General features: G+C 40.7%; 1 protein-coding gene across 1 annotated transcript in view; it reads left to right on the top strand.

Moving 5' to 3' along the window:
- Nucleotides 1-26675, top strand: part of LOC146892441 (histone deacetylase 5-like) — a 157823-nt gene that overhangs the window by 82859 nt on the left and 48289 nt on the right. The window contains exon 5 of the mRNA XM_087911834.1: nt 22744-22877. Within this exon, the coding sequence (XP_087767960.1) occupies nt 22744-22877 (134 nt within the window). The remainder of the gene's footprint in view (nt 1-22743; nt 22878-26675) is intronic.

Consider the following 26675-nt stretch of genomic DNA (forward strand, 5'->3'; position numbering starts at 1 on the left):
TTATATCTTTCTGCCATTGTTAAAAAAAAATTTTTTAAAGAGCAAGCAGAACTTCAAAGGGCCCCGCATGTGTTCTGAATCAAGGCTTCAGAGCCGATGTCTGACAGCCCAGGAATTAAAACGAAATAAATGTGCTGTTTAAACCCCTATTCTTTTCCCCCAATAACAACAACAACAACAAAATCACTTTTCCTGCATTTAGGTCTCTCCCTACTCCTGAGTTAGCTTCAAGTTTATTTTTTTCTTGGATATTTCTTCATTTAGCAATTATGGTCTAGGCCCTTCGGAGAGTAAAACTCCCATGGACTTCAGAAGGAATGTCAGACAGCTAGAGAGCAATGTCAAAGCTTTGGAATCGGCCTGTGTGACTTTTTCTGTACATTAAAACAGATCTCCCCTCAAAAAAGAAAAAAAAAAGAAATGAACCTTAGTTTAGGCCACGCCCACACACCTGCCTTCCACCGTTCTTGCATTTTCTTAGGATGATGGAAACAGACATCTCAAAAAGAACAAAGCCGGGCTGGGGATGTTTTGTATTTGAAAGTGCACCAGCGTGAATATGAACCGTCAGTCACCAGCCAGAAATGTGGCAGCCATTTCTTGGAGCACCGAAGAGAGCAATGAGAGCTTGACCTAGCGCTGTGTTTGGAGCGAGCCAGGCTCATCACAGCGAAACAGCTTTCCCGGCACCTACAGATACTTTGTAGCCTTCCAAATGACCAACTTGGGAAGGCGGCAATGCAGTCGGCTAACAATACAATGAGTAAATGTGGGGTCAAATTCAGGTGGATCGTAAGATGTGGCTGCAGGAAGAGAGAAGCTACTGGGTTACAGGGAGGAACGCATTCAGAAATACCTGGGTTTCCATGCACGGTGCTACCTGTGTGTCACAGCATTGATCTGGAGCATACCCCTGGCTTCCTGTTTTAATCAGTATTAATAGAGGATGGATGAATAGCGCGCAGGGGGTAAAGGACTTTGTGCTGCCTTCTTGCAAAGAGCAGGGGAACAGAAAAGCCGCTCTGGGGATATCCTCAGTTTAACGGGGCTTGGGTTCGTTCTCTTTCCCCACAATGCCATCTCACAGCCTGCACATCTGGCCTGCAGAGCATCCCAGAATGTTTATTTCTGGACCTTGAGACACTTCCCCGAGTGTAGGGTAGACTCCATGTTGGTTAACTCTAAATTAAGTTCCGAGAGCATATCCTGTCCAAGTGCAGAGGAGCCACGCGGTGTCCACACTCCCTGTTCCGTAAGCACGTATGATAAAGAGAAGAAGAGTTCAAGTTAGCAGAAAAGCCTTCAAAGCCTGCTCACATGCAATCTTCCTGTGTTCCTTAGGAAAGAGCAGAAGGCTAGAGCTATGACCTCCCAACCCAGGCATAGTCAGGATCCGGTCGTCTATGATGAGGAGAAACTCAGATGCCTGCATGGGTACCCTCTGATGCAAATGTGTCTCCGGACGTCACTGTGGGGGCACAAACAGGCACTGGATGTGGCTCCACTGGCTTGCTTGCTAGTGTACTGAGAATGGGAATCCTACAGTTAAATTAAAAATAATAAATGACCTATGTGATCTGATTAAAGTAAATTTGCCAGCAAAGGACAGCGTGCTCAGAGGAAGGCATCAGAGTACAGCGGCTGGGGTGGGGGTGGGGGCAACACAGTTCATTCTTCTTGTCTTCCCTACCTAATTTCCTCCCTCCTTTCTCTTCCTTCCCTTTCCTTTCTTTCCATCCCTCCCCCTTTCCTTCCCTCCCCTCTCCTCTCCTCTTTCCTTCCTTCCTTGCATCCTTCTTTTTTGTTCTTTTGGAATCTGTAATCTTTTTCTTTTTTCTTATTTCAAAAAAAAATGTCATTCCATAGCTCAGGCTTTCTTCAAGAATCCTGTGCATCCCAGACAGGCCTCGGACGCTCTGCCATTCCACCTCAGCCTTGCAAGAGCTGAGATTACAGGCATGGGCCAAGATGCCCAGCTAGAGCTGTCTTGAACGATGAACTAACTAACCATAGGTAATAAGAACAGGAGAAGCTGACAGAAAGACTGAAAGAAGTGACCATGTGTTCCCCTGACACTTACTGTGCCCGTGCACAGCACGATCGGTAGGGGCTGTGCCCAGGTATTCACGGCAATACTGAAAAAAAAATGGAGAGTCAGGGATTTCAAAGAATATGTACTCAAAGTAAGTGAAATTATAATTTTATCCAACAACAATAGCTTATTGGATACTTGAGTAGCAAGTCAAATAGTCTAACCTCACCTGTCATTGCATATTTTGAACTCTTTTGTCCTTAGCTTTATAAATAAGATGTAAGGATGTCACTGGGAGAAACTGAGGAAGATGGATAAAATTATAATAGACAGTGCACTATTTAGATATGTTTAGAGTATTACCGATACTTCCAACCTACAGCCTGCAGGCCGCACACAGGCCAGAATTTCTATGAATGTGGCCCAAAGGTCTGGGTGCCCCTGTAGTAGGTCTGCAAAGAAGTGTCCTACTGGCGATGTGTGACTGAAGACAGGAGCTAGGGAAAGAATGTAGAAGAAGGTGAATTCAACGTTTGCCTTAGTGACGTGAAGTAACTGTGACTAATGAAGAGTTCACTGTGGCTAAGTGCTCCCCGAGGGAGGAAAAAGGCTGGGGGTAGTGCTCCCCGAGGGAGGGCAAAGGATGAGGGTAGTGCTCCCCGAGGGAGGGCAAAGGATGAGGGTAGTGCTCCCCGAGGGAGGGCAAAGACTGAGGGTAGTGCTCCCCGAGGGAGGGCAAAGACTGAGGCTAGTGCTTCCCGAGGAAGGGCAAAGACTGAGGGTAGTGCTCCCCGACCGAGGGAGGATAAAGGCTGAGGGTAGTGCTCCCAGAAGGAGGGCAAAGAATGAGGGAAGTGCTCCCCGAGGGAGGGCAAAGAATGAGGGAAGTGCTCCCCGAGGGAGGGCAAAGGATGAGGGAAGTGCTCCCCGAGGGAGGGTAAAGGATGAGGGTAGTCTTGGACTTGAGTTCTCAGTAGGGAAAAGGTTGCAGAGATTCCTACAACCACATCAGGGAGGAAGAAGCAGTTGAGGGAAGTCTGAAGATATGGCGATACAGGGTTGGTGGGGCAGAGATTTTTATAAATCCAGAGAGATCAAGTGTTAATAAGAATACCACTCAAGAGGTATACTATAGATTAATGTATTCAAATTGAGGAACTTATATAAGTACGTACAGTTTCCGTATGTGCTGTTACAGATGTAAGAACTCCAGGTTGGTCTGGGGGGAAAGTGACTAAGCAGGTAAACTGTTTTCCAGGCAAGCCTGGTGGCCTGAATGAAGTTTCTCAATCCCATGATGGAAGGAATGAAAGGGTTCCTAACAATTGTCATCTGACCTCCACATGCATACCACACACATGCACGCCTACTCTCAGGCTTACATATGATGCACATATACACACAATAACAAATCAAATAATCTTTAAGAGAACTCCAGACTTTTTAAAGCAATTGCTGAAATTTGTCCATAAGTTGAGCCAGCACACAGGCATGGTGTTACCATTCTTATCACCTGCCCCTACTGCACTAAAAGTTGGAAACATTCCTGAGCATACGGCACACACCTGCACCTGGTCTATGCATCTTTATAAACGCTGTCACCTCTGTTGTCACAACCAGACACAAACTTTGTATAGAGTCAATGGATTTTGTTGAGTCAACTAAATCCAATAGCAATTTGTCCAGAACACACGCATTCCCGTGTGCCTTAAGAATAGCCAGACTTCTTTCTTCTTGTGATAAACTTGGTTTTAATCTCAGTGACCTTATTTTTTTTAATCAGCTGGTCTTTTGCAATGCACTTCTCTGGTTGGTCCAACACTGTCTGCATCCTCCTTGTTGATCCTGTCCTGTGCCCTCTTTTCAAATTATCTGCATCTTTAAGGTAGAAAAGACGATATACCTACAACACAGGAGTTTCATCAACAAACACTGCAGTTAAAAATCAAATTATGATTAAATTAAAGGCCAAAATAATCAGAAAAATCCAGTGTTTGTACAGAAAAATGTGCATTTCAAAACACAAAGGCATTTGAATACTTGGGAGTCACTGTTTATAGGAAATAGATGGCCATTAACTTATCACTATTCATTCACAGTTATAGGATGATTATCTGCCTACCTGCATTTTACTTTTCTTAATTTACAATAAGACTAGTTAACACAGTAAGCGAGTTTGGTCTTAAATATGAGTAAATTATTTCCTTCAATAATATAATCTGTGGAAGGCAAGACTCAGGAGAATTCTCCCTAACAGAAAAAGAAAGGTTCTCTGTCACTCCAACTTAACTCACAGGCACACGATTCTGATAGTTTTCTATGATTCTTACATACAGAGATATTTCAATAGTAAGATGAAGCCCTCAGGTCCAAAGCTGCCAGAGCATGATGACCTCTTCCCACAGATGAGCCATGGTCAATAGCTGAGAGAGGCTGGCGCACAGTGGCATGGGGAACTGCCAGTGGGCAGGCGCAGCATGCTCTACTGCTGTCTTTGCAATGCGTACACGTCTTATTAACAAGACAAAGCGGGGTGAGTTCTGTTTGGAGCTTTCTGCTTTCTTTCTTAGTTCGCTTACACTCTTGACTACTGCAGACATATCAAACCCTGAGCCCAGATGTCAGGTCTAGAAGAGGCCTTCAAAAGTCAGATGATTCTCCAAGCTGTGTGCCGGCAGATGAACCTAGGCAGAAGGAGTCAGCCTCAGCGGGATACAATTTAAGTATTCTGGGTCTCCCAGAGACTTGTATTCAAGTTTGACTTTGTCCAGAATGGGGTTCAAAACTGCATTTTAAGACACTGCCCTGTGATTTTGGTTAATAAAGATGTTAAACCCCACACTTTAAGTAATATTGATTTAGTTCAGTACTTGTCTTTGATTCCTTGAGGAGAAAAAAAAAAACAAAAAAAAAAAACTTAAATTATCCAGCTGGCTCAAGAACCCATTTTCATCCCTGGAATAGAGTTGATCAGATCCTTTAATTGTTGGTCATTACCAAAGGTCAGTCGATGGCTCTCTCCTGATTCTGCAGTTGAAGGCCAAGCAGAGAAGAGAATCTTTTCTAGCAGCTAACAGTTTTTAGGGAATAGCAGTTGACAAGTGCCTGGGGAGAGTTTAAACAGCTGGAGGAGCACGGCTTCATTAAAGGAATAGTTTTTCTTTAATGAATTTGTCTGACGCCGGAAATGGTGACGAAGAGCTACACAATTGAGACGTACTCACTACGGTAAAAACTGCATCCCTGCAAAAGTCAATTTAGGTTTCTGCAGTTTGTCTATGACTAATTAGACATCTTTACATCCCACTTGTCATTTTTGATTCCAGAAAAAATTGTACTTTGTGTTTGATTTAAAAAATGTTGATAATCACATTTTAATTAATTTAATTAATTAAATTAATTAATTTAATTTCCCATCTTCTAGATAGGTCTGTTAATATCAAGAATATGAAATTTTAAGTGCGTTTGAAAATCTGAACGAATGTTCTCCAGGAGCAGAAGATCCAATAACTATCCCACCTGGAGCATCCCAGCCTGTCTTCCAGCCTAGAGCTGTCTGTGAGCAGCTTTGGTTTGCAATTCAATTGCCTAATCTCATTAAGACTCTCCTTGAGACATATTTGTGACTTCCCTGCTCTACTGAGTCTAGAATGGCCAGCAGACCATGCTTCTTTATTTATTCTAGTACATACCCAGTCCTGATGACTTTATCTTTAATCTACCCATCCTGAATCTGGACTGTTCTTCACTCTCTAAAGAATCACTCTGTAATCTCATCACCTTACAGATCCCGAAGGATCTTGAACTATTTGAACTGCAATGCTGCCATACTTTGTGAAATATTTTGTCTGTAACATTATGCAATCTTACGTAACGTAAGTTGGAGCCTGGCTTGATTCACAGAGAAGCCATAACCTGAGTCAGAATACCACTAGAATGGGCCATTTTCATATTCCATACCTCCAACTTGGAAGAGCATAGAACAGTGTGAATTAAAAGGCCTGGTAGAATGTGCTTGGCAATATTTTCCCTTCTTCAAATTATAATAGTTATGTTAAAATAGCTGATGTGTATAGAGTATTAGAGGGACTTCTTATTTTCAGCTTTTATTATTTTTATCCAAAAAAGAAAAAAAAGGACAAAGAGAAATGGCCTAAAAGAGAACAAAATCACTTGGACAATCAATATTTGAAGCAAAGTCTTTAATGCCCATGTCAAAAGGATGCACCAAACATTTATAAAGAGGCTACAGGAAGAATTCTGGTCATGGATCCAGGGCACATTTCTGCTCCCTGTTAGGCACTGGGCAGCACATTGCTTTTGCAATGGCTTCCTTGGGCTTGCTCGATTCTCTCAAGGCTTGCTGAGTGTTGTGCTACCCTTTGTAAAGGTTTCTTAAGTATTCCAATTAAATGGTTATTTATTTTTTAAATTAGCAATAACGAATATGTAATAGTAGCCTACATATTACAGAGTTCGTGATCTTTAAAAAAATATCCAGGGCCATTTCATATTTATTTAACATACAATTGCTGTCTAATTTAATCTAAATTAAATGGTTGCTTGAATCCTACAATTGCAAGGGTTTCTAAGCTGCTTTTTAAGGAAGGAAAAGTAAGAAATCATCAGTTTTGCCTCGAGGGTAGATACTTATCTTTTAAAATCAGGTATTTGGGTATTGAAATTAAAAACCAAGGTCATTTGGGAAATGCAATTCCAAAGAATGCTTTTGGCAGAGACATACATCGCCATATGGCATAGAGGGAATAATTTAGCTTTTTTTTAAACTACCATTCCTCGAACCTTAATAATATAGCAGATACTTACCTGGCATTCTGAAATGAGTTATCACCTGTTCATAAAGAACATGTGTGAGGAGACTCAGCAGTGACATTTCCTTCAAAGGGAAGAATAAAAATAATTTTGACATTAGGTGCTATATACTAAGTGGGTTGAAAATACAAAATATTTTTTAAAGTGATTATTATGCAGTAACTATGGGAAGGACAGAGCAAAGCAACGGATGCACGGCTGTGAGCAGACCCTTGCAAAGGGTTCTGAGCGAGCTAAGCTTGGGGCTACTGCCATGAGTGAACGCAGTGCTGACGCTGGAATGTAAACGCCAATCTGAGAGTTAGTTCAAAAGGAATGAGAGGATTTTGAGGGAGTAGGGTGGTATATCAAACAAAAAATTACAAAATACTCTAAGGGGATTGTTTCTCAATGCTTATCAGTGTAATTGAAAGCAGGCACAAGAACGGTTTAGTTCATAGATCATAGATGTATGAGGACTTTTAGTCAGAATGTAGCAGTCTTTGGATTTAGTAAAGTAGCTTGCTGGAAAGTCCTGTGGCCAACTGAAGATGTCACCACAGTCATCTGACTGTGTCAACTGACCTGGCTGAAAGGATGAGGGACGTTTCTTCTTACCTCCTCTCCCGCTGGCCAGTTACAGGCTGTTTAGATGAGATAATGCCATCTGTGCCTGTTTTGGCTACCTCTGACGAGCTTTAGCTTACGAACTATGATGGCTAGTACTTCCTTTGCTTGACCCCCAGCGTACTACCAGTGCCCAGCACAGTCACTGGAGCGTGTAGTCAGCCCTCCACAAGGGTTCCTTCCTAAACGGGCTCTTCCTCACGGTTGTTTGACGGAGTCCCCTTGAAAACTGCAGGAAGCTGAATCAGCAGAATTCCTTGTGTGATGGGCTTATGTTACTAACAGTCTGAGACAAGAAGGGATTGATTTTTCTCTTTGGGATATTGCGTTTCTTTGGTTTCAATTTCTTCCTTAAATACTTTTTATCCTTCATTCCCCATGCTCTTGAGAAAGATTTTCTACTTATATTTCAACAGTATCTTTTTAAAAAAACATTCTTATAGAAAATAGGGCTGGAAAGATAACTTTATCATTAAAATGCTTGTAAGAAGACTTGAGTTTGACATTCAGAATCAACATGTGTTTTATAAAAAGTCAGATGAGATGGTTCAGAGAGTCACAGGATTGGGAAGGAGGAAGCAGGAAGACCCTAGGGTCTCTGGCATGTCAATTTCCTCTGTTTCATGAGGTCAGTCCCTGTGAGAAACCTTGCCTCAAAAACAGTAAACAAACAACTGGGGAATGACACTCAGGGTTGGCCCTTGACTCTACTTGTGTGCACTGCTTACACGCATGCACTGTGTACACACATACACCTGAATACCACATTCATATGAATATACATGTACACAACACATTCATACACACACACACAAACAAAAGAATAGATCTACTATAACAGATACACCATAACAGTATTTTTTCATTCTTTTTAGCTTATTTACTTTTTCTAAAACACATACACACTCCAGTGTAATTATGAATCCTAAATTGCAAAACTGGAGCTATAATTAAAGCAACAAGTCTTAGACTTCAGATTCTACCTTTGCTATTTCCCCTTGAACAATAGGCTCAACTTCTTGCCTTTTCAACTCTAAAATGATCATTACCAAATTTATTTAATGAGTTCAAAATGACAATGATAGCTAAATCACAGACAAAAATATTATGAACACTGATGCAAAATACTCATTATATAATTACAAACTGAATGCCATAATGTTCTATGATTTTTACCATGACAAACTATGCTTTGTCCCAGATATATAGAAATGGTTCAATGTACAAAATTCAAAGAATATAATTGATCATATACAGATGGTTGTCCTTACTCTTCTTCAGTAGAAATACACAACCTGTCTTGGCTATTTACTTAGAGTTGTGAAATGTGTTTTCATTTCTGGTGCATCTACATTTTTTGTCATCTGCCTGGAGAAGGCTGTTGCAGTCTCCCATAGTCTTTTATTTTTAATTTATTTATTTATTAAAAATTTCCACCTCTTCCCAGCCTCCCTTTTCCCTCCTCCTCCCCACCTCCTCCTCCCTCTCTAGTCTTAAGAGCAGTTAGGGTTCCCTGCCTCGTGGGAAGTCCAAGGTCCTCCCTCCTCCATACAGGTCTATAAAGGTGAGAATCCAAACAAATCAGTTCCCACAAAGTCAGTCCATGCAGTAGAATAAAGACCCAGTGCCATTGTTCTTGGCTTCTCAGTCAGCCTTCATTGCCAGCCACATTCAGAGTGTCCATTTTGATCACATGCTCCATCACTCCCAGTCCAGCTGGCCTTGGTGAGCTCCCATTAGATCAGTCCCACCGTCTCAGTGGGTGGACGCACCCCTCGTGATCCTGACTTCCTTGTTCATGTTCTCCCTCCTTCTGCTCCTCATTTGGACCTAGGGAGCTAAGTCCAGTGCTCCAATGTGAGTCTCTGTCTCTATCTCCATCCATCGCCAGATAAAGGTTCTATGGTGATATTCCAGATATTCATCAGTGTGGCTATGGGACAAGGCCATTTCAGGCACCCTCTACTCTGCTACCCAAGGAACAATCTGGGGACCTCTCCTTGGACCTGGGAATCCCTCTAGAATCGAGTATGTGCAAAATTTTGCATACACACATTGCAAAATATTTAGTAGGGAAACTATCCTATCATGAACTCTATAGAAACATGAGCCACTGTTGCACAGTGCGTCAGTGCTTAGTCATCAATAGTGTCATTACAATATATTGTGCTCGACTGGTCCTGCAGTAGGTGCTAAGATTTGGTCCTAAACTCCAGGTGTTTAAAGTCTCCTAAGTGGTAGATACATTAAGGACTATAAGGAAAAAATATGGGTTTGAAGATTGCACAGAGAGAACAGGAAGTTGATTACAATTTAAAGATGGATGGAAGATGAGAAGTAGAAGCTTGAAGTATTGGGCTGGTAGTTGATGGAAGTATATTCCACAGACTACATGACAGCTATGTGATAGCTAAGAGTGGGTGTGGTGGAATGTGGGAAGAGGAAACAAAATCATGTCTTGAAGAACTTGAACTTGAAAATGTGAGAAGCAGTTAAAGTGCTGTGCACTAAGCCCAGGCTTTCCTGCTAGTGTGCTTGTTATCTCAAAACCCAGGGGTTTCTACTTCATATGCCATCTCAGCCCTTGGAAGCCTTGGAAGTTCAAACACCATGAACGAGGTGTGTTGGCTAGAAAGGCTTTGTAGCAGGCTGCCAGCTACATTAATGATGTCTCCTTAGCGGAGCCTTAGGAGAGGTCAGAAACCAGTATGTTAAGCTTGATGATGGTCTCCTATTCTCCATGAACGGACACTTACCCAGAAATAATGTGCTGTGCTCTTTATCTCAAAGTGAGCCATAGATATTGACCTGCTTCAGGGACATGGAGAAGCTGGAAGTGAGCAGGCAATGGCTTTCCACAGAATCTCTTCACAACAGAGAACTTAACAACTGTGTTTTCTGCTAACAGTCCACCTCCACAGAGCCAACGGGTTGATCAGCTTCAGCAGTGGTTACTCTACCTTATTCCAACATGATGATGATGATGATGATGATGATGATGATGATGATGATGATGATGGTGTGTGTGTGTTTTTAAGAATTTAGGGTCCGTTTGCACTTTTCATTTTAAAGAGGAAGTCTGTCCAATAGTGAAGACCTTAGACTCTACAGTCAGAAAGCTTGATGTCCTCTATTCTCCTTTACGTTTCTGTGACATTAGGAACACTCCCAAATGCTCCCTCAACTCTTTATTTGCTCCTTCACAGAGAGCCACATCCAGGGTTTTTCGTAGCTGCTTCATGGGGTCAGCATTAAGACTGAATGAAAGAAATGTCATCCTAAGGCCACGAACTTGTACAGGACAAATATATCCATGTCACTAGGTCTTCTGGCTCCCTTTATTGTCGTTTCTCTGTAGTCCCAGCTTCATGAAGGACAGTGGGCGTCTGGTGTTCCTTAGCCTCTGGTGTAGGGAGAGAGGTTTGGAAATTTCAGTGCTTACATTCTTATCTCCAGGTTCTTCCAGTCAGGAGTCTGTACAGACTCAAGTGTGCCCTCAGCCCTGGGTCTCAGAAACTCGGCATCAAGCCAGGCTGGAGTATAATTAGAAGGCCCTGGGGAAGACTCCTCTTCTGAGCTTGGATTGCTGGGAAAAACTCATACCATGGTGGATTACCAACCTGAGGTCCTCATACTGTCTAGAAGCCACTGACATTCATCCCACAGGTTTTCCTCAATTTTCAAATCCTTCTCTATGAATTTTTATGCTTCAAATCTCTTGAAATTCCTCTTCTGTGGCTAGGTAGTGAGATTTTGGCTAAAATGGTCGGGTTGCTAGAGTCCCCTTCTTTTCAGCATCCTAGTGCCTCAGAGAGCTCTTTGGTACTTTCCAGTTCAACAGAAAAACAATTTGCCATTCCCTGAATCAACAATTCATGCTGTTTATATATGATATCCCCAAGGAAGGGTACTACAGGATCAGCATCACTAGGGATACTCCACAGGTCTTGCCTACCGTTTCGTGTCATAGAAATGGGATTGTATGGGCTTGGATGAGCTCATTGCAATTAAGCGGCTGTCAGTAACCTATACTGAGCACCCATCCTGACCAAATTCCACATTGAATTTGAGAATATTGCTCAGGTGTGGGTGATTTATCTTTGCAAAATAATGTTCAGAGAGGACTATCTAGAAGCACAGGCGTCTGCTCGCCAAGTTTATCGGTGCATTCCCTACTTTGTTCTCTGGGTAGGGAAAGCATGTGATCCTGTTCTGTTCTGAGTGATCTTAGAGCTAAATTTACTGAAAGATAATACATTAGGAGAGTGATGCCATCTAGAAGGTATCACCTGTTTATCTAGAAGTGCTTTGAAACCGTGAATGGGTCCATGGCCTTGAATCGACCAATGCTAGCTCTCGATACTGCCCTGCCACCATGGTTGAGTGATGCTTGTCCTTTGTGTCATCTCAGATGAAACAAGTGGTGTGACTGTTGTTATGTCAGAAACGGAAGCTTAAGCAAAGGCTCACAGATGGAACACTGCCTCCAAGTGTCTTCTGTATGCACTTACATCCTCTATTAAGCCTTATGTCGCTTCATTTATTTTGAGATACTCATATTTCTCCATGTCAACTGACATTTGTCTATGGACAAGACTAATATTTTTCGGTTCCTGGAAGCCAGAACTCTAGTCTCACCATCGATATTCTTAGAGAGGAGCTCAGGAGTTGCTGGGACCATTCGAGCCGTTTGAACTGCTGTAGTGGCACCACCACCTCTGCCTAAGATGATCTGCTTTTGTTCGGTGTCACTTGGTCACTTATGGACAGAGACACCAAGGCAAAGACAGACCCCGTGTATTTGATCAATTATTGGAAACAGCAGTAAAAGCTAGCGATTGGCAAATCAAGTTGCGATTGGAGTGTGCCAAAAGAAGGGTCTCTAGGGATTTTTTCCCCTCATTGGTTTTCCACTTGCATATTTAGGTGAAAATGGAATTCATATGATTCTGTGCTTCTGGTTTGTTTACACTTAACACAACAAAGCAACAATTTGTAAACAAAGAAGAAGGAGGAGGAGAAGAAGAGATAAGAGCATGCGTGTGCATGTGCACACACATACACACACACACACACACACACACACACACACAGAGGGGGAGCAGAGGGAGGAAGAGTCCATCTTCAAGATGTAAGTCTTATCCGGGAACATGACCAGTATTAATATAAATGTCGTTGGCAAGGAAAGGTGTGAAATGAGCTCCCTGGGGATCTGGACCCCACTCTTGCTCTGCTCTTGACTTCTTGCCCTCATAACTGACTTTTAGTGTCTAGCTTTCTCACTCTTAAAATGAAAAAAAAACTGGATTATACGTAATCTTGATTTCTAAATCTGAAATTACAAAATTAAGAACTCATCATTGGAAGAGCAGGTCCATGAATGTGTGTCAGTGATGGATGCTCACTCGGCACTCCAGAGGCCCCAGCTAAACCTGCAGTGCTGGAAACCAAACAGAAAGACTCCAAAAGCAGAGTCCTACACTCTTAGGCTTCGCCCTGTAGAGCCTGCTTAGGATTTTCAGTGTCTTTTGATTACGCACTCAAGTCAAACCTGTGCAGTAGAATAGACACGACTTAGTTATATCTTTGAGTGAGATTACTGAGGTTTATGCAGAATTTGTATCATCATGTGTCCATTTGGCACATCAGGTTTATGTGAAGACTTCAGTAAATATGACAGCGCATGACAGTTCATGACAACGCACGACAGCGTATGACAGCACATGACAGTGCGTGACAGCATATGACAGTGCATGACCTCACATGGCAATGCATAACAGCTCATGACAGTGCATGACAGCATCTAACAGCTCATGACAGCGCATGACAGTGCATGACAGCACATGGCAATGCGTGACAGCTCATGACAGTTCATGACAGCAAATGACAGCGCCTGACAGTTCATGACAAGTGACTTGTTTAGATCATGGATGGGTTGGTGTGTAGTAAAAATATCAGTCAAGATTTCGCACTATTCTTATTTTTGAGAAGGCAAGTATTCATCTTATTGTTCAGAAATAAAACAGTGAAATATTCCATTATTTCAGACTTTGCTTAGAATCTGGTGCAAATACTCATTTTCTTTCCGAAGGTACTAAGAATGGAAACTTGTTTACTTCCCCGAGCATCACCGACTAGAAGAGTAAAAGGACTTTTACTGGATTTGAAATGCCTTCTTTAAAACATATGTAATATTTATAGGGCAGCTTGGAGTTAGTCAGCTGAAAGATTTAATGATAATAATCTCCATATTTCTTCTAAAATTGATTTCCGGTTTCAATGAACTTGGAAAGAGTCCTGGGACATCAAATAAGTCAAGATCTTAACATGAAATGAATCTTCAGAATATGTCCATAGATTTGCATTTTAAACACAACCAGGAAAAAAATATATCTTTACCCATTATTAAGGTGATACTTTAATGAAATTTTTTTCATTTACATGAAATGGACCTTTTTGGCTACAGATGAAAGGATTTTATGGTAGCGACAATGGTTTTGTGAGTTAAATGATCCCAACATCATCAGGAATGAATCACAAGTGCCTACCATATGAATTACAGCACCATGCGTCTTAAAAAGGTATTTTTGTGGCAGGCATTCCTCCCATCTGCACAATCAGATTCCGCTTTGAAGTCCTGCTGGAGAGCCTCACAGGACATGAGACTGCCACATGCCAGCCCTGCTCCTCTCTCCATGGCAGCGTGACTGCGTCCCTCGGATGCAGCGTGAGAACTCAGTGACCAAGGGGAACAGGCAAAGGCTACAGATTTTATAATTAGACTTCACAATAGAAGCATTCCTCACTAATTTTTCTGGGTAAAACTGTAGAGATTATGGCAATGTGCATATGTGCAATGCTAAATTTCAAATAAACTTGGGTGAGATCATTTGACTTCTTTTGATCTTTTCTATATGAAATATGCAATGAAGTCTTTGCAAACATTAGGCCCCAAATGAAACCAATCTGTTAATAAATAAGCATATTGTGTCATATAGTCATGCAATAAAGAGTCACAGAGAAATAATAAGAATCCTAAGATAATGGTGCAAATATTTCAGGAGCCCCTGACTCCTGCTGACTTTCCCTCCAGTGCCTCTGATGAATGGCAATGTGGGCCATGGGGGAAGGTTAGCTGTGGTAACACTTGTGGTTTGGGTTTCCTCCTTGATGCTTTTGTAAACAGACAGAAAACAATGCCTAAGTAAGACCTGCAATGAACAGAGATGGAAGTCGGCAAAACTGAAGCCTTGTAAGTCCTTTGAGGTGACTTGTCTAAACGCTCACGGTGTGTCATTATTCTGTATCCATCAAATCAGTCAGAGCAAGGGTATATGTTTCCTTGGTATTCGCTTGATTCTCAACTTGTATCTGTGTTATGACACGGTAGCAGGATAGAAATGGAAGCTGAATTGCGGGTTGGGAGAGATTTCCATCTTCGCTCCGTGGTTGATTTCCCTCAGGTTTGACTTTCATAGAGACTTAAAGCAACATTTGCCGTTTCGTATTAAAAACAAGCTTTTGGGAAGGCTCTCAAACACCTCTGAGTTCTCCCCAAAATACCTGAGTTGTTTACAACAGGCGTTACCATAGATCCTTAAAGAATCAGGCTTAGGGGCTGGAGAGATGGTTCAGAGGTTAAGAGCATTGCCTGCTCTTCCAAAGGTCCTGAGTTCAATTCCCAGCAACCACATGGTGGCTCACAACCATCTGTAAAGAGGTCTGGTGCCCTCTTCTGGCCTGCAGGCATACACACAGAGACAGAATATTGTATACATAATAAATAAATAAATATTTAAAAAAATAATCAGGCTTAGAAAATACGACCTTTGGCAGGCAGTGGTGGCGCACACCCTTAATCCCAGCACTCAGGAGGCAGAAGCAGGCAGATCTCTGTGAGTTTGAGGCCAGCCTGATCTACAGAGTTCCAGGACAGCCAGTACTGTTACACAGAGAAATCCTGTTTCAAAAACACAAAAAAAAGAAGAGAAAGAGAGAGAGAGAGAAAGAGAGAGAGAGAGAAAACGCTGATTGTACATCATTCTTTTTTTGCTCTAAATACTTCAGCCTTTATAGCCGTGCCATGCCCTACTTTAAAGAAAGGAAACTAATCATAATAGAAATCTATCCCTAACAGCACACAGCAACCCAGGAATCACCAGAGAATGGCTATTTTTATTATACATGATATAAATGTCCTTTTAATCTGATATAAAACTTAACAATAATGACAAATACATAAAAACATAATTGGCTGGTATATTCATGCATTTAAAACGACATTGAAGATATGAGATATGTTTTCACTATAGTGACATTTTAGCATGTAAGTTTAAAAAAATCTAGCATGGTTTTCTTTTATTTTTGAAATAAACAACAATGAAGTACAAAAAAGTGGAATTGATTTTCACTGGTTGACAGAAACGTGGGTTTGTTATTATATAAAGTTACTCTATAACTGTTGTTATTTAACTTATTTATTAAATGAGAGGCAAATATTTTATAACATATAATAACATATGGCATATTTTTCATGTTTTACATTGCCATACAATGAAATTTATTACTTTAACCATATTTGAAATGATCTACAGGGAATGGACTGTAGGGGCTGTGCCGATGGAGAGATGACTTGTTTTGTGACCTATGACTTAGCTATGCTGTATATAGGGTTTAATCTCTGAGATCTGTAAAGTAACTTCCCATTCCAAGCAACTTTTCTCAACTCCTGAGAATGCTGACACAAAATGACTTCCTTGGCAGAGCAAAGACACACAGCATGTCAGGAAATCTCCCTGAAATTGATAATTCAAACTTTTTCCCTATTTACAGTTCATTGGATACTTCTTAAGGAGAAAAAAAAATGTATTTTCTTCTACTAAATCAACAGAACTGAGCAGAATTTTAAATGGAAACTGCTTCTCCAGTCTCTGCGCAGTCCTGTCCGCATTTCTACAGCGCTCCAGTTCAGCTGCTAGATGAAGGGAGAAGTGCTTCCCACAAGTCTATGCACTGAATACTTGGCCCCACTGTATGACATTGTCTGGGGAGGCTATGGAACCTTTGGGACATGGGCCGTAGTGGGCAGTCATAGGGCAATGGGGGCAGAGCTGAAGGATTGTAGGTGTGCTAGTCTTGTGGCAAGAACTCCCTGTTTCTTGACAGTCTACACACATAAACAGCTGCCTGTGTAAGCCACTCCTACCACCCTCCTGTATGCTGTGATGGTTGTGCCCCCCGAACCACGAACCAGAGGAAATCCTTCTTTGCTTTAGTGCGATTTTGTCAGCTCTTCTGTCACTGATGAGAACAGTAACTAAGCCAGCTGTGTTTGGTTATCAAGAGAAATGATCCGATTTGTTGTACTTTCGCTCTGGCATTTGTAATTTCATACATGTAAATTCTTTCCCAAAAAAGCACCAACCGCGATACATGTAGTCTATCAGTGTATAATGTATACAGTCTAGGGATATAGTGTAACATATAGTATAGTTTTTTTTAAAAAAAAATACTGTAGTCATGGAAGTATTGACTAATGCCTTAGTCTACAAGATAACCTCAAAAGAAATGGTGACAAATCTGTCTTGGAAAACACAAACACACACACACACACACACACACACACACACACACACACACGCTTGCACTGTTTCTTGCTGAATTCAACAGTAGAAATTAGATGTATCAGGGGCCTGTCTATGGTGGTTTCCAGTAATTTGGCATCAATACCTGGGCCTGTCCACATGGTTGTCACTCTCTGGATCCACACTTCCAAAACTACAGGTCTGTGTGGAGCTCCAGTCCACCCGTCTCTGTGGTCTGTGCTTACTGGAGTCCTCTATGCCTTGTGCCACACAAACAGGTTTCTTCTCTGGAGGACTCAGCCCACCAGACCTCACACGCAGGGCACTCTCTCTTCCTTGAGGCTGAGTTTTTAACTCTGGAGGTTGTGAAAAGTGAGAAAAACTTTTGTGATGTTTGTGAAACTAGAAGTAATACGATAACATGAAAGTTGGGTTGATAGATTTTAAAACTAGCTACCTAGACTCTAGTCAGTCAGATACATAGACACATGTCCAGGCCTAGCTTCTATTAAAGTTCGCCTGTCCTGAAAAGTCACGTCTTGGCATTCATTGGTTCAGCTGACGTTTTGTCACTTCATACGTGTGCATAGGAATGAACACAGAAGAGCTTGTGATAATAAAGAAAAGCAGCGTCGTCCTGAATTGCTGACTGAAATCAGAAGGGAACACTTTCATTTCTTTGCTGTACTTGGTGTTTTCTGCACACGTAAGCACCCGAGTTCAGCTGCCGCCATCTCTGACTCCAGGGATCACATGGGCAGCACGTGAATGGAAACAAAGCCTGGAGGTAGAAGGAGGAGGAATTTGGACGGAGATCAAAGATTAGCCCCATTCCACTATTCCCTCTGACTTTTTACTATCCAGTCTAAATTTGGCATTTTATGAGACATTTCTTTTATTCTCAAAGGTAAAACTAAGCTTGAATCAATCCAGGATTCCTCTGCCTTTGCTGGAGAAATGCACGCAATTGAGACTTTTATCACTGCATTTTCAATTTCTAGGAGCAATCAGTATGAAATGCATAGTACATGGGCTTACATTAGAAATTCTATCATGAAAACAGCCGCTATAGCCCTGATTAAGTCACAGAAGAAGCTCTTTAGAATACTTAATAGTACTTGTGACCTTGTCTGGGATATTCTATGTTTCCCCATGTTGTGGATGCCGACTGTTGCGAAGGACACCTCTGAACACCTCGCATCTCTTGTTTTCTGGGCATCTCTCCTCCGTTCCTACTCCCTGGGTAACACTGGCGCTCACTGTCATCAGCCTCAGACTGAAGAGGCCAGTGTGAAATAATCAACAGCTCCACAGGCGTGAGGGGACTGACAGTGGGGAAGCTGTTGTTGCTTGCTGTCCAAGTACTGTTAAGCAGGATTTCCCAATCACATAAGAATACAGGACATGCAGAAGGTGACTGTTTTGACTTCCATCCAAATAGTAGTTAAGCGGTTAAACTGACCTTACAGTACTTTAGGGGAGTTGTGGGGAAGTCACTTAGGGGTCATAGCAAAGACCAAATGTTAGACCACAACTGAAAACTCTACGGTTGTTGATTGGGTGAGTGCTCCTGTTCATTCCAGAACGTGAAATGATATTATTTATTATGTTTTGTTGTTGTTGTTCTCACAGAAGCCACTTTGCTTAAGTTTGTGTTCTTACTACTTGAGCATCCCATTGGTTCTAGCTTTGTTCTACCAACGACAGTTCAGGGATCTCTTTTCATGTGTGAGACTGCAACACTACAGAGAAAAGCAAGTGTTCGATGGAAAGCAGCCGGACATGTCTTTAGATCATGCACTTCTGTGTTCAGACTGATTCTTGCAGGGTCAGTCTTTGGCGTGTGCAGGCATGCACAAGTGTTCCAGATGTGTGCTACATCAGTGAGAGGACAAGGAACCATGTGTGCTCTCATTTAGAAAGAGTAATAAAATGAACTAGGATTTTGAGTTCGTGAAAGCACCAAGTAGGTGACAAAACTGAAGAGGGGGAAGACCATTGATTAACAAAAACTGAGCAGAAAGAAGGGCTGACGAGGTCGAGCAAACAGGCTTCTTAGGGCAGATGCCACAATTCTTGGATATCTTCAGGATAGTGGCATTCTGCCTTCATCAGTCTCCACAGACTTGTAAAACACAAAGCATGAAGCATGGCTGTAGACTTTAGTTCATGATAATACATTATTATTCACTTAGAAACTATAGAGAATGTAAAATACTAATGCAAGCTAGTAACAGGAAGAGGAAGGGAATATGGGCTACAATTTATACTTACTGGTCAATTTCTTTGTAACTTCCAAACTACTCTGATAGATATAATTTAGTAATGATTAAAGTGTATTTGGTTTAAAATTAAGTATTCTCTCTGTAAGTTCAGAAAACATAAAACAAAAGTCATGTTGAAACAATTCTTTTATTTTTATGTATTTACTATGCAATTATTCCTGTAAGTAGACAGGTTTGTATGATATGATGAGTTTAAAAAATATTGAACAAGAATGTTCCAATTTGGCAACATGAAAGAGCGTTTTTCTTCAAATACTTTGACTTTAAACTATCTTAAAGCATTAAGGTAAATATTAAAAATGTACCTCCAAGTTTATTGATGACATATGAGGAGCTGAAGGAAGTGGAGCAAATACTAGAGATGTTAGTTAGTTAGTTAGTATTTGTCCCAAAATCTTCATCTTCTGAACACTGTTTCTTGGATGTTTGAACAGTCAAAGTGTGATCCTATAATGGGGAGGGACTGAAGACCAAGAACATCAGATGGCCGACTCAAAAGAGAAAAGCTGCAGCTGAAAGGTTGCCAGCCTATTTGGTCTGTTATTATCAAGAGGAGAAAAGAAAGCCAGAAAAAAAGAAAAAGCGAAGAGGTGGGAAAAAAAGTCAAGCAACTTCCTCATGAATGTGATCAAATTTCTGGTCCATGTTTATGATAACCATGCAGAATCAAAATCCTAAATCATCCCTTGAATTCAAGATGGTAGAATGGACCTTGGTGATGTTTTTTTAAGCATTTAGCAGAAGAAACTAAACTAGACTCTACCGGGCTTGAAAGACAGATACTACATTCAATAAGGTGTCTTTGTTAAGTTTGATACGATAAAGTATAATAGAACAATGGATAAAAGCAACTGAGTTTTCTCCTCACCGTTGTCAAACCTGTAGCGGAACACCAACATGGTTAGTTTCAGAGAATGGTTCTGTACTTACAGCTTCTAGTGGCCTCCTTGCCAGAAAAACAAACAGAAGGGGGAAAACCCGAATGTTTAGAGTATTCTTTGGCATTCCTGGTTTTTTTTTTTAAGGCTCTAAGCTCATTCATGAGATTATCACCTAATCACCAAAAGGCCACCTGTGGATACCATCCCCTCGGCAGTTAGGATGCCATCATATCGACCTGAGGAGAGTGGGAATGTGGTCACAGACACTTGGTCTCTCACACCAGGCTGCAAAGATTTCTCATATATAAACTGTGTATGAGCTTGATAGACAAAAAATAAAAGCAAAAGAAAACAAAATAGAACTAGGAAACTAAAATAAACTGTGGAGATGAATCAAGACAAAAAAAGGAAGAGCCAACTAATATGAAAGAATTTAAATACAAGATGCAGCAAGTAAAACATGCTGAAGGAAATACAATGAATGCATAGAAGACACAAGCACAGAACAGGAATCTATAAAAATAACTGGGAAATTATGAAATATAAACAAATAGAAATGCTGCAATTAAACAACATAATCTCTCAAAATTAATAATGGTTCTAAACATCAAGTTGGAAATTTCTGAAAGAAGAAGTTTGAAAGATAGTTCTGAAGGAAAAAAATCTATGTAAAAAGAGAAAATATTGCTCAAAAATCTAAGTTGAAAATATGAAAGAATTTAGGAGATATTGGTGGCAAAGTTTACATACATCTCATTGGAGTTGGAAATTATAAAAGATAGAAATGCAAAATTTTTCAAAATATTTGAGAATGTAAATGATAGAATGAATTCATAGAAAAATATAAATGAGGAAGAAATAGCACAAATAGTCCTATAATCCTTCAAAAAATTGAATCAATAGTCAAAAACCTTCATCAGAGACAAGTCGAAGCCTAAATTACATTAGAAGAAATATTTATCCAACATTCTAGACCAGATAACAAGACAGGGCTCTCTAGCTACACCACAATCATAAGCAACACGAGAACGGAAAATTAAAGACTAACCCTATTTGTGAACGTAGATCAAAACACCCTAAGAAAATATCGGTGAGACGAATTGGACTCAAACAGAAAAATAATGCACCAGAAGAAAGTTTATTTTATGTCACATGTGCAAAGATGGCTTCGTGACAGAAATGCTCATGGATGCCTTCTAATTCACAATGTTCCCAAATGTTAGGGGAAAAAACCCAGTCCATGTAGAGGAAAAATGAAACCAAATTCTACAACTATTTAAATAGGAACTTCAACTCAAACTAGAAAGGGAAAGCTCCTCTCTTACACATAATGAAACCATCATAACAAGACACTATTCATCCACCTGCTCAGCAAATCCCACCACAGGCTGGTAAGGGTATAGCAGAACAGAATTGGAAGCCCCGTGGGCATTGCTTTTAAGTGTGAGGGCTACTGATGGACCTTTGGAAGAAATCTGGCATTACTTAATGGGTTTTAACTCACAACTTCATTCCATTCTTACATATGTGCAACAGAAGACCTTCATAAGATAATCTTGGCAACGTTGGTTGCAACAATAACAGTAATGAAAAAGAAAACACTAAAGGTTTTGTAACAATACCACCGAATATAATAGATAGAAAACTCGGCAAGAAATTCTGTAGAGATGAGATTGCCTACTAGATAGCAAAGAGTTGTAGCTTCATGCGTGCACAGAGTAGAGAAAGCAAGATTCACGAGGCGAGGAGAGCAAGCTGCATACATATGAATCTGCTTTTGTAAGGGTTGAAGGGAAGCAATTAAACAAAGAAAAACAATAGAATTTAAAAAGCGAACTCAGACTCCTCATTCCTACATGGAGGGAGCCGACGCTACTGGACGCTACAGGCTTCCGACAGAAGGGCCAGCACTGTTTTCCTTGAGAAGCAAGTGAAGTTGTTGTCAGTTCAATCGTGGCCTATTAATGAATAGATGTTTTTTATATATTTGCATTTATCAAATATTTTATAGCAAAAGACTGTAAAAATTGAACCATGTGTAATAGTCAAGTTTACTTTCCTTTTATAATAACAATTAATGAGGGAGACAAGAAGCATGTGACAAACAAATGGGATGAGCAACCTTGTTAACATGATCTGTGTGTGTGCGCGTGCATGCGCATGTGTGCACATATGCATGCACATCTCTGGGGAAGGGAATGTAGTCATACATTCTAGCCAAGCACTTTACAACTGGTTTGCTTTCAGACCTTCTTCAAGTTGTCACCAGATGGTTACACACCCTGCTGGGCGAAGAGACAGGTGAAGAACACAAACCTTGTGATAGTTCTTATCTGTAGGATCTTGGGCTTTCACGCCCTTGTCTGTAACACTGAGAAAATAAGATGGGCATTACATGAAGTACACTAGAAAGTGCTGAGAATGCTGAACAGGAACCCTGACAGAGTAAACCCTCAACCACTGTTACCTGCGCCTACTTTTCCTTCATTTAATGCTTTAAAATGTTCTCTTTTCTGTGGTAGGCTTTGGTCACTTGACAAAGCAGCTGATGACACTGGCCGATGGACGTGTGGCCTTGGCTCTAGAAGGAGGCCACGATCTGACAGCCATCTGTGATGCGTCTGAAGCCTGCATAAACGCCCTTCTAGGAAATGAGGTAAGAACCAAAGTACAGGTCATGTGTAAGAGGAGGAGGACGCATGCAAGTGTGTTTTAAAGTTGATCGTGAACCTAAGAAAGAACGTTCTACGTAGCTTTCACCATGAACGACGTAGGCACCAGAAGTTTCTGTGCTTCGGAGTGACATGATGTGGTGTCTTCCCTGGTAGTGTGTCCACACAGCGTTCCTGCCAATCAGATTATTAGACAGTCAAATGCTGAGCAGTGAAAACCCTTGGAAAGAAGAATGTTTTGTCTACTGACCCAGTCAAACGAGCACTAAATCATTTAATGTGAAACTAAGCTTTTAAAAGTTTTTGAGATTCCCTGTAGGGTTACTGTCAGAAAAACAAAGCCATTTTCAAATAATCTTAGGCTTTTTTTTTTTCATCATTTGAAAATTTTTTTTCCTAAGGTTGCCATCATGTCTTCTCTTCCTAGAGTGATGAGGTACTTAGGTTTTTATAGTGAATATATGGCAGGTTAATGAATTGGTTTTTGGTTTCCTTTTTTAGTTTGGGGGAGAATTTTACCTTTCTATTGTGAACTTGAACTGGAAATGTAACTCTTCTTATTCATGAAATAGTTCTTGAAATCTACCTTTCGCGATTTTTTTTAAACAAAACCTTAGGATATTATGTGTATATTCATGGGAAGTTACTTTTTCTTCTGTACGCTGAATGCAGAACTCGTGCTGCTGTTGTGATCATGAGTCTGAAGTCACACCACATGATTATTTGCCATATTTATTGAATAAGTACACTTATAATTCTAAAGAGAATTGCAGCACTGACCGTGTCGAACACTGTCGTACAACTTTAGACAGTGCTCAGAGCGCCGACTTCAGCCTCCTGGAGAGGAGTTTAGGGAGAATGTAACAACTTAATGATTAGCATCAATAATAGGCTGCCTTTCAGTTCATACATCATTCACAGTATCAGAGATGAAAAGATAGTCTTTCTGTGATTGCTGTAGGCTAGTGATGTCAAACACAATGTGGAGTTATTTAGAGGTAGGCAACCAAGGAGGGTCAAAAAGCTGGGTGTATGTTGGGGGCATCGATTGTAGCGGGCTCTGCTTGCCCACCAGATAACGTTTGTTTTTTGAACCAAATGTATATGGCTCTTAATCTCTTTTATAAGCTTAAAGGCTATGAGAGTGTTTTTGTTAAGCAGAACGGTGGTTTGCACCAGAAAGTCAGGATGAGCTGTGCATTGCGGCTTCACAGATTGTCCGCCTAGACAGAAGCATTACCCGACAGCCCAGGCAGACGCCTTTCCAGCTTCATGGAAGGCACCTATAGACTCAGAGCCTCACTTTCAGTGCGGTCATTAAGATGAGTCCTTTTCTATTGAAATCTCTGTGCTCAGCCAAGTTCTCACTTCCCAAAAGCATCCCAGTGAAGTAGCTAACCTTTCCAGTGATCTTATATTTTAGGGAACACCAGGTTCTGACCTAGGGGATAAAAGCATGATTCGCCAATCTTAGTCAGTCTGCAGGGTATAGAGATGGCCCACTAATAAAGCTCAGGAAGTAATAACCAGAATTATTTGGGAGAGATATTGATTGTGTAACTGACTTTAATTCTCTGGATATCGTTTAGTAAGTTTTATCTTGCAATTTAATAGTCTAACCAACATCTTGCCTCCTTCTGTTGGCCATCTTCAATTGCATAAGCAAAATCTAAAATTTGTTTATCCCGCTCTACAGAAAGGGGAGTTTAGTTTTTCCTATTAAAGATTCTAGGGATGTAGACAGGGTTATAGATTCCCTACAGGATGTCCTAGGAGTGACAGATGTAGCTGGTAAACTGAGCACTGAAAGGTAAATTTTGTTGCAGCAGATCTATCTACACCAAAAAGAACAAAGCAAAGAGAGAAGGGGATTTTTTAAAATGAAAAGTGGAAGAAAAATCCAAGTGTGCTGTACATTATAATTCATGTAGAAAGAGGAAATGAATGTGTAATACTTGAAACAACTCGAGAAACAAAGAGTTCTCACTTTCATTGACAATATAATTTATAATCCAATGCCTGGCTTGGGGTATTTTCCAGGTCAAAGGTCACTGTGACTACATTGAAGTTTTAAATTTCATTCCTGCAGAAAAAAATAATATATAAGGCATATTGCATGTGCCTCACCATTTAACCAAAATACCTATGTGTAATTTCCACAGCAGTTTTATGTGGTAATCTCTGGATAAGAAAATAAAAACGACGTCGTTCAGATACCAATTACTGCAATTTAAAAATCCCAATTTCCCTCCACCCCCCCACGAGTGATTAATAGAGCAATTATGACTTATTACCTGGGATTTCACTTTTACAAATAACAAAATGTGGTGAAGCTGAAGCTTCAAACACTGACAGCACCAACGAGCTTCCCGACCGCGAGGTACGATTGAGCTCAAATTAGAAAGGTCAAGAGGGCTCTGCCAGGGACTCTGCACTTCGTCAGATGTATTTATTCATGTGTAGAGGATTAGAATTTATAAACATTTTGCCAGGTTTTTTTTCAATGTCATTTCTTTTTCTTGTTGTTCTTGGCTGAGCCTTGTCAATACAGCAAAATGCTGCTGCTGCTTCTAACTTATCATCGGCAAAATAATACAAATTTCACAACCCCAAGGAACTGTTGGATCATCAGGAGGCACTGGTTTCATTTCTCTTGCAGACACATAGATGGGTACCAAAGACTATTCTTTTAAAAAATGCTATCTAAACCTTTGCACCTCACACAGGCATTCTCTTCTTTTCAAACACTCCCAGCACGGGAATGAGCTACTGAGCAAAACACCTAGCTGTTCTTTTCAAGAAATATGTGCAAATATGGTACCGGAAATTCCAGGAGGAGCCGAGTTTTTTTTGAAATCATACTAAAAGTTTTTTATTTTTAATTTATTCTTGGCCAAGTATGGAACTGGGGTTTATCCGTCAAATCATATTATGATGAATATTTTTTAACATTTTCACTGAAGCCCTTAAAAACTCCAACTTGGAGTTTGAGGAATTAAATATCTAAAATGAGAAAACTCACGAGATTGATTGGAAAAGGGTCAGGTAGAGTTCTGTGAACTGTCACATCGTTTTAAGATTTAGCGGCAGGAATGCACATGAAGTCCCTGGAAGACTTTCATTCTGGTCCTTTGTGTTGGCGCTGCCTAGAAAACACAGTTTCCTTAAGGCCCTGTTCAACTACTGTTCTGCAAAGCCAATTAAAAGCACCTCAGTTTGCTTCCTCTGAAAGAAATCTGCTTTAGAGGTGAGAAAAGCTGTAGGCCTTTCCCGTCCCTACGGAATCCAATCTGGAAACAAGCTTTCTGGAGAGTGAAGAGGGCGCGGGAGTAGAAGCTTCGAGCTGCACCCGTGAGCTGGCAAAGGTCACAGACGAAACGGGCATGAACAATGGGCTCAAGCTTGATAGAAAGACAGGAGAATTTTTGAAAACTAAACCCATATTTTCACAGACTGTTCTTACTCAGTAATGCTTGATTTCTGGTTTCTTTCCTTTTTCTCCTTTTATCTTTCTTTCTGATTCCTCCCTTCCTTTCTCACTCCCTTCCATCCTTCCTTCTTTTCACCCCACTCCCTCTGTGTTTCCTTTTCTCAAGCTTCTTAAAAAAATTACTATTGTCTTCTAAAATACACTCAGCGGCTTTTTCTTTGTCTGGGGTTTCACAGACAGTGGCTGAATATGGAGATTGCCTTTGTTTTTAAAGATGGTTTTATGCTCTAAAGATGCTGGATAAAAAAAAAATAACCTCTTTAACTAATTCCTGGAGGGTGTTGACAACTAT

This window comes from Myodes glareolus, chromosome 11, assembly GCF_982192425.1.
Source record: "Myodes glareolus chromosome 11, mMyoGla1.1, whole genome shotgun sequence".
Lineage (NCBI taxonomy): Eukaryota > Metazoa > Chordata > Mammalia > Rodentia > Cricetidae > Myodes > Myodes glareolus.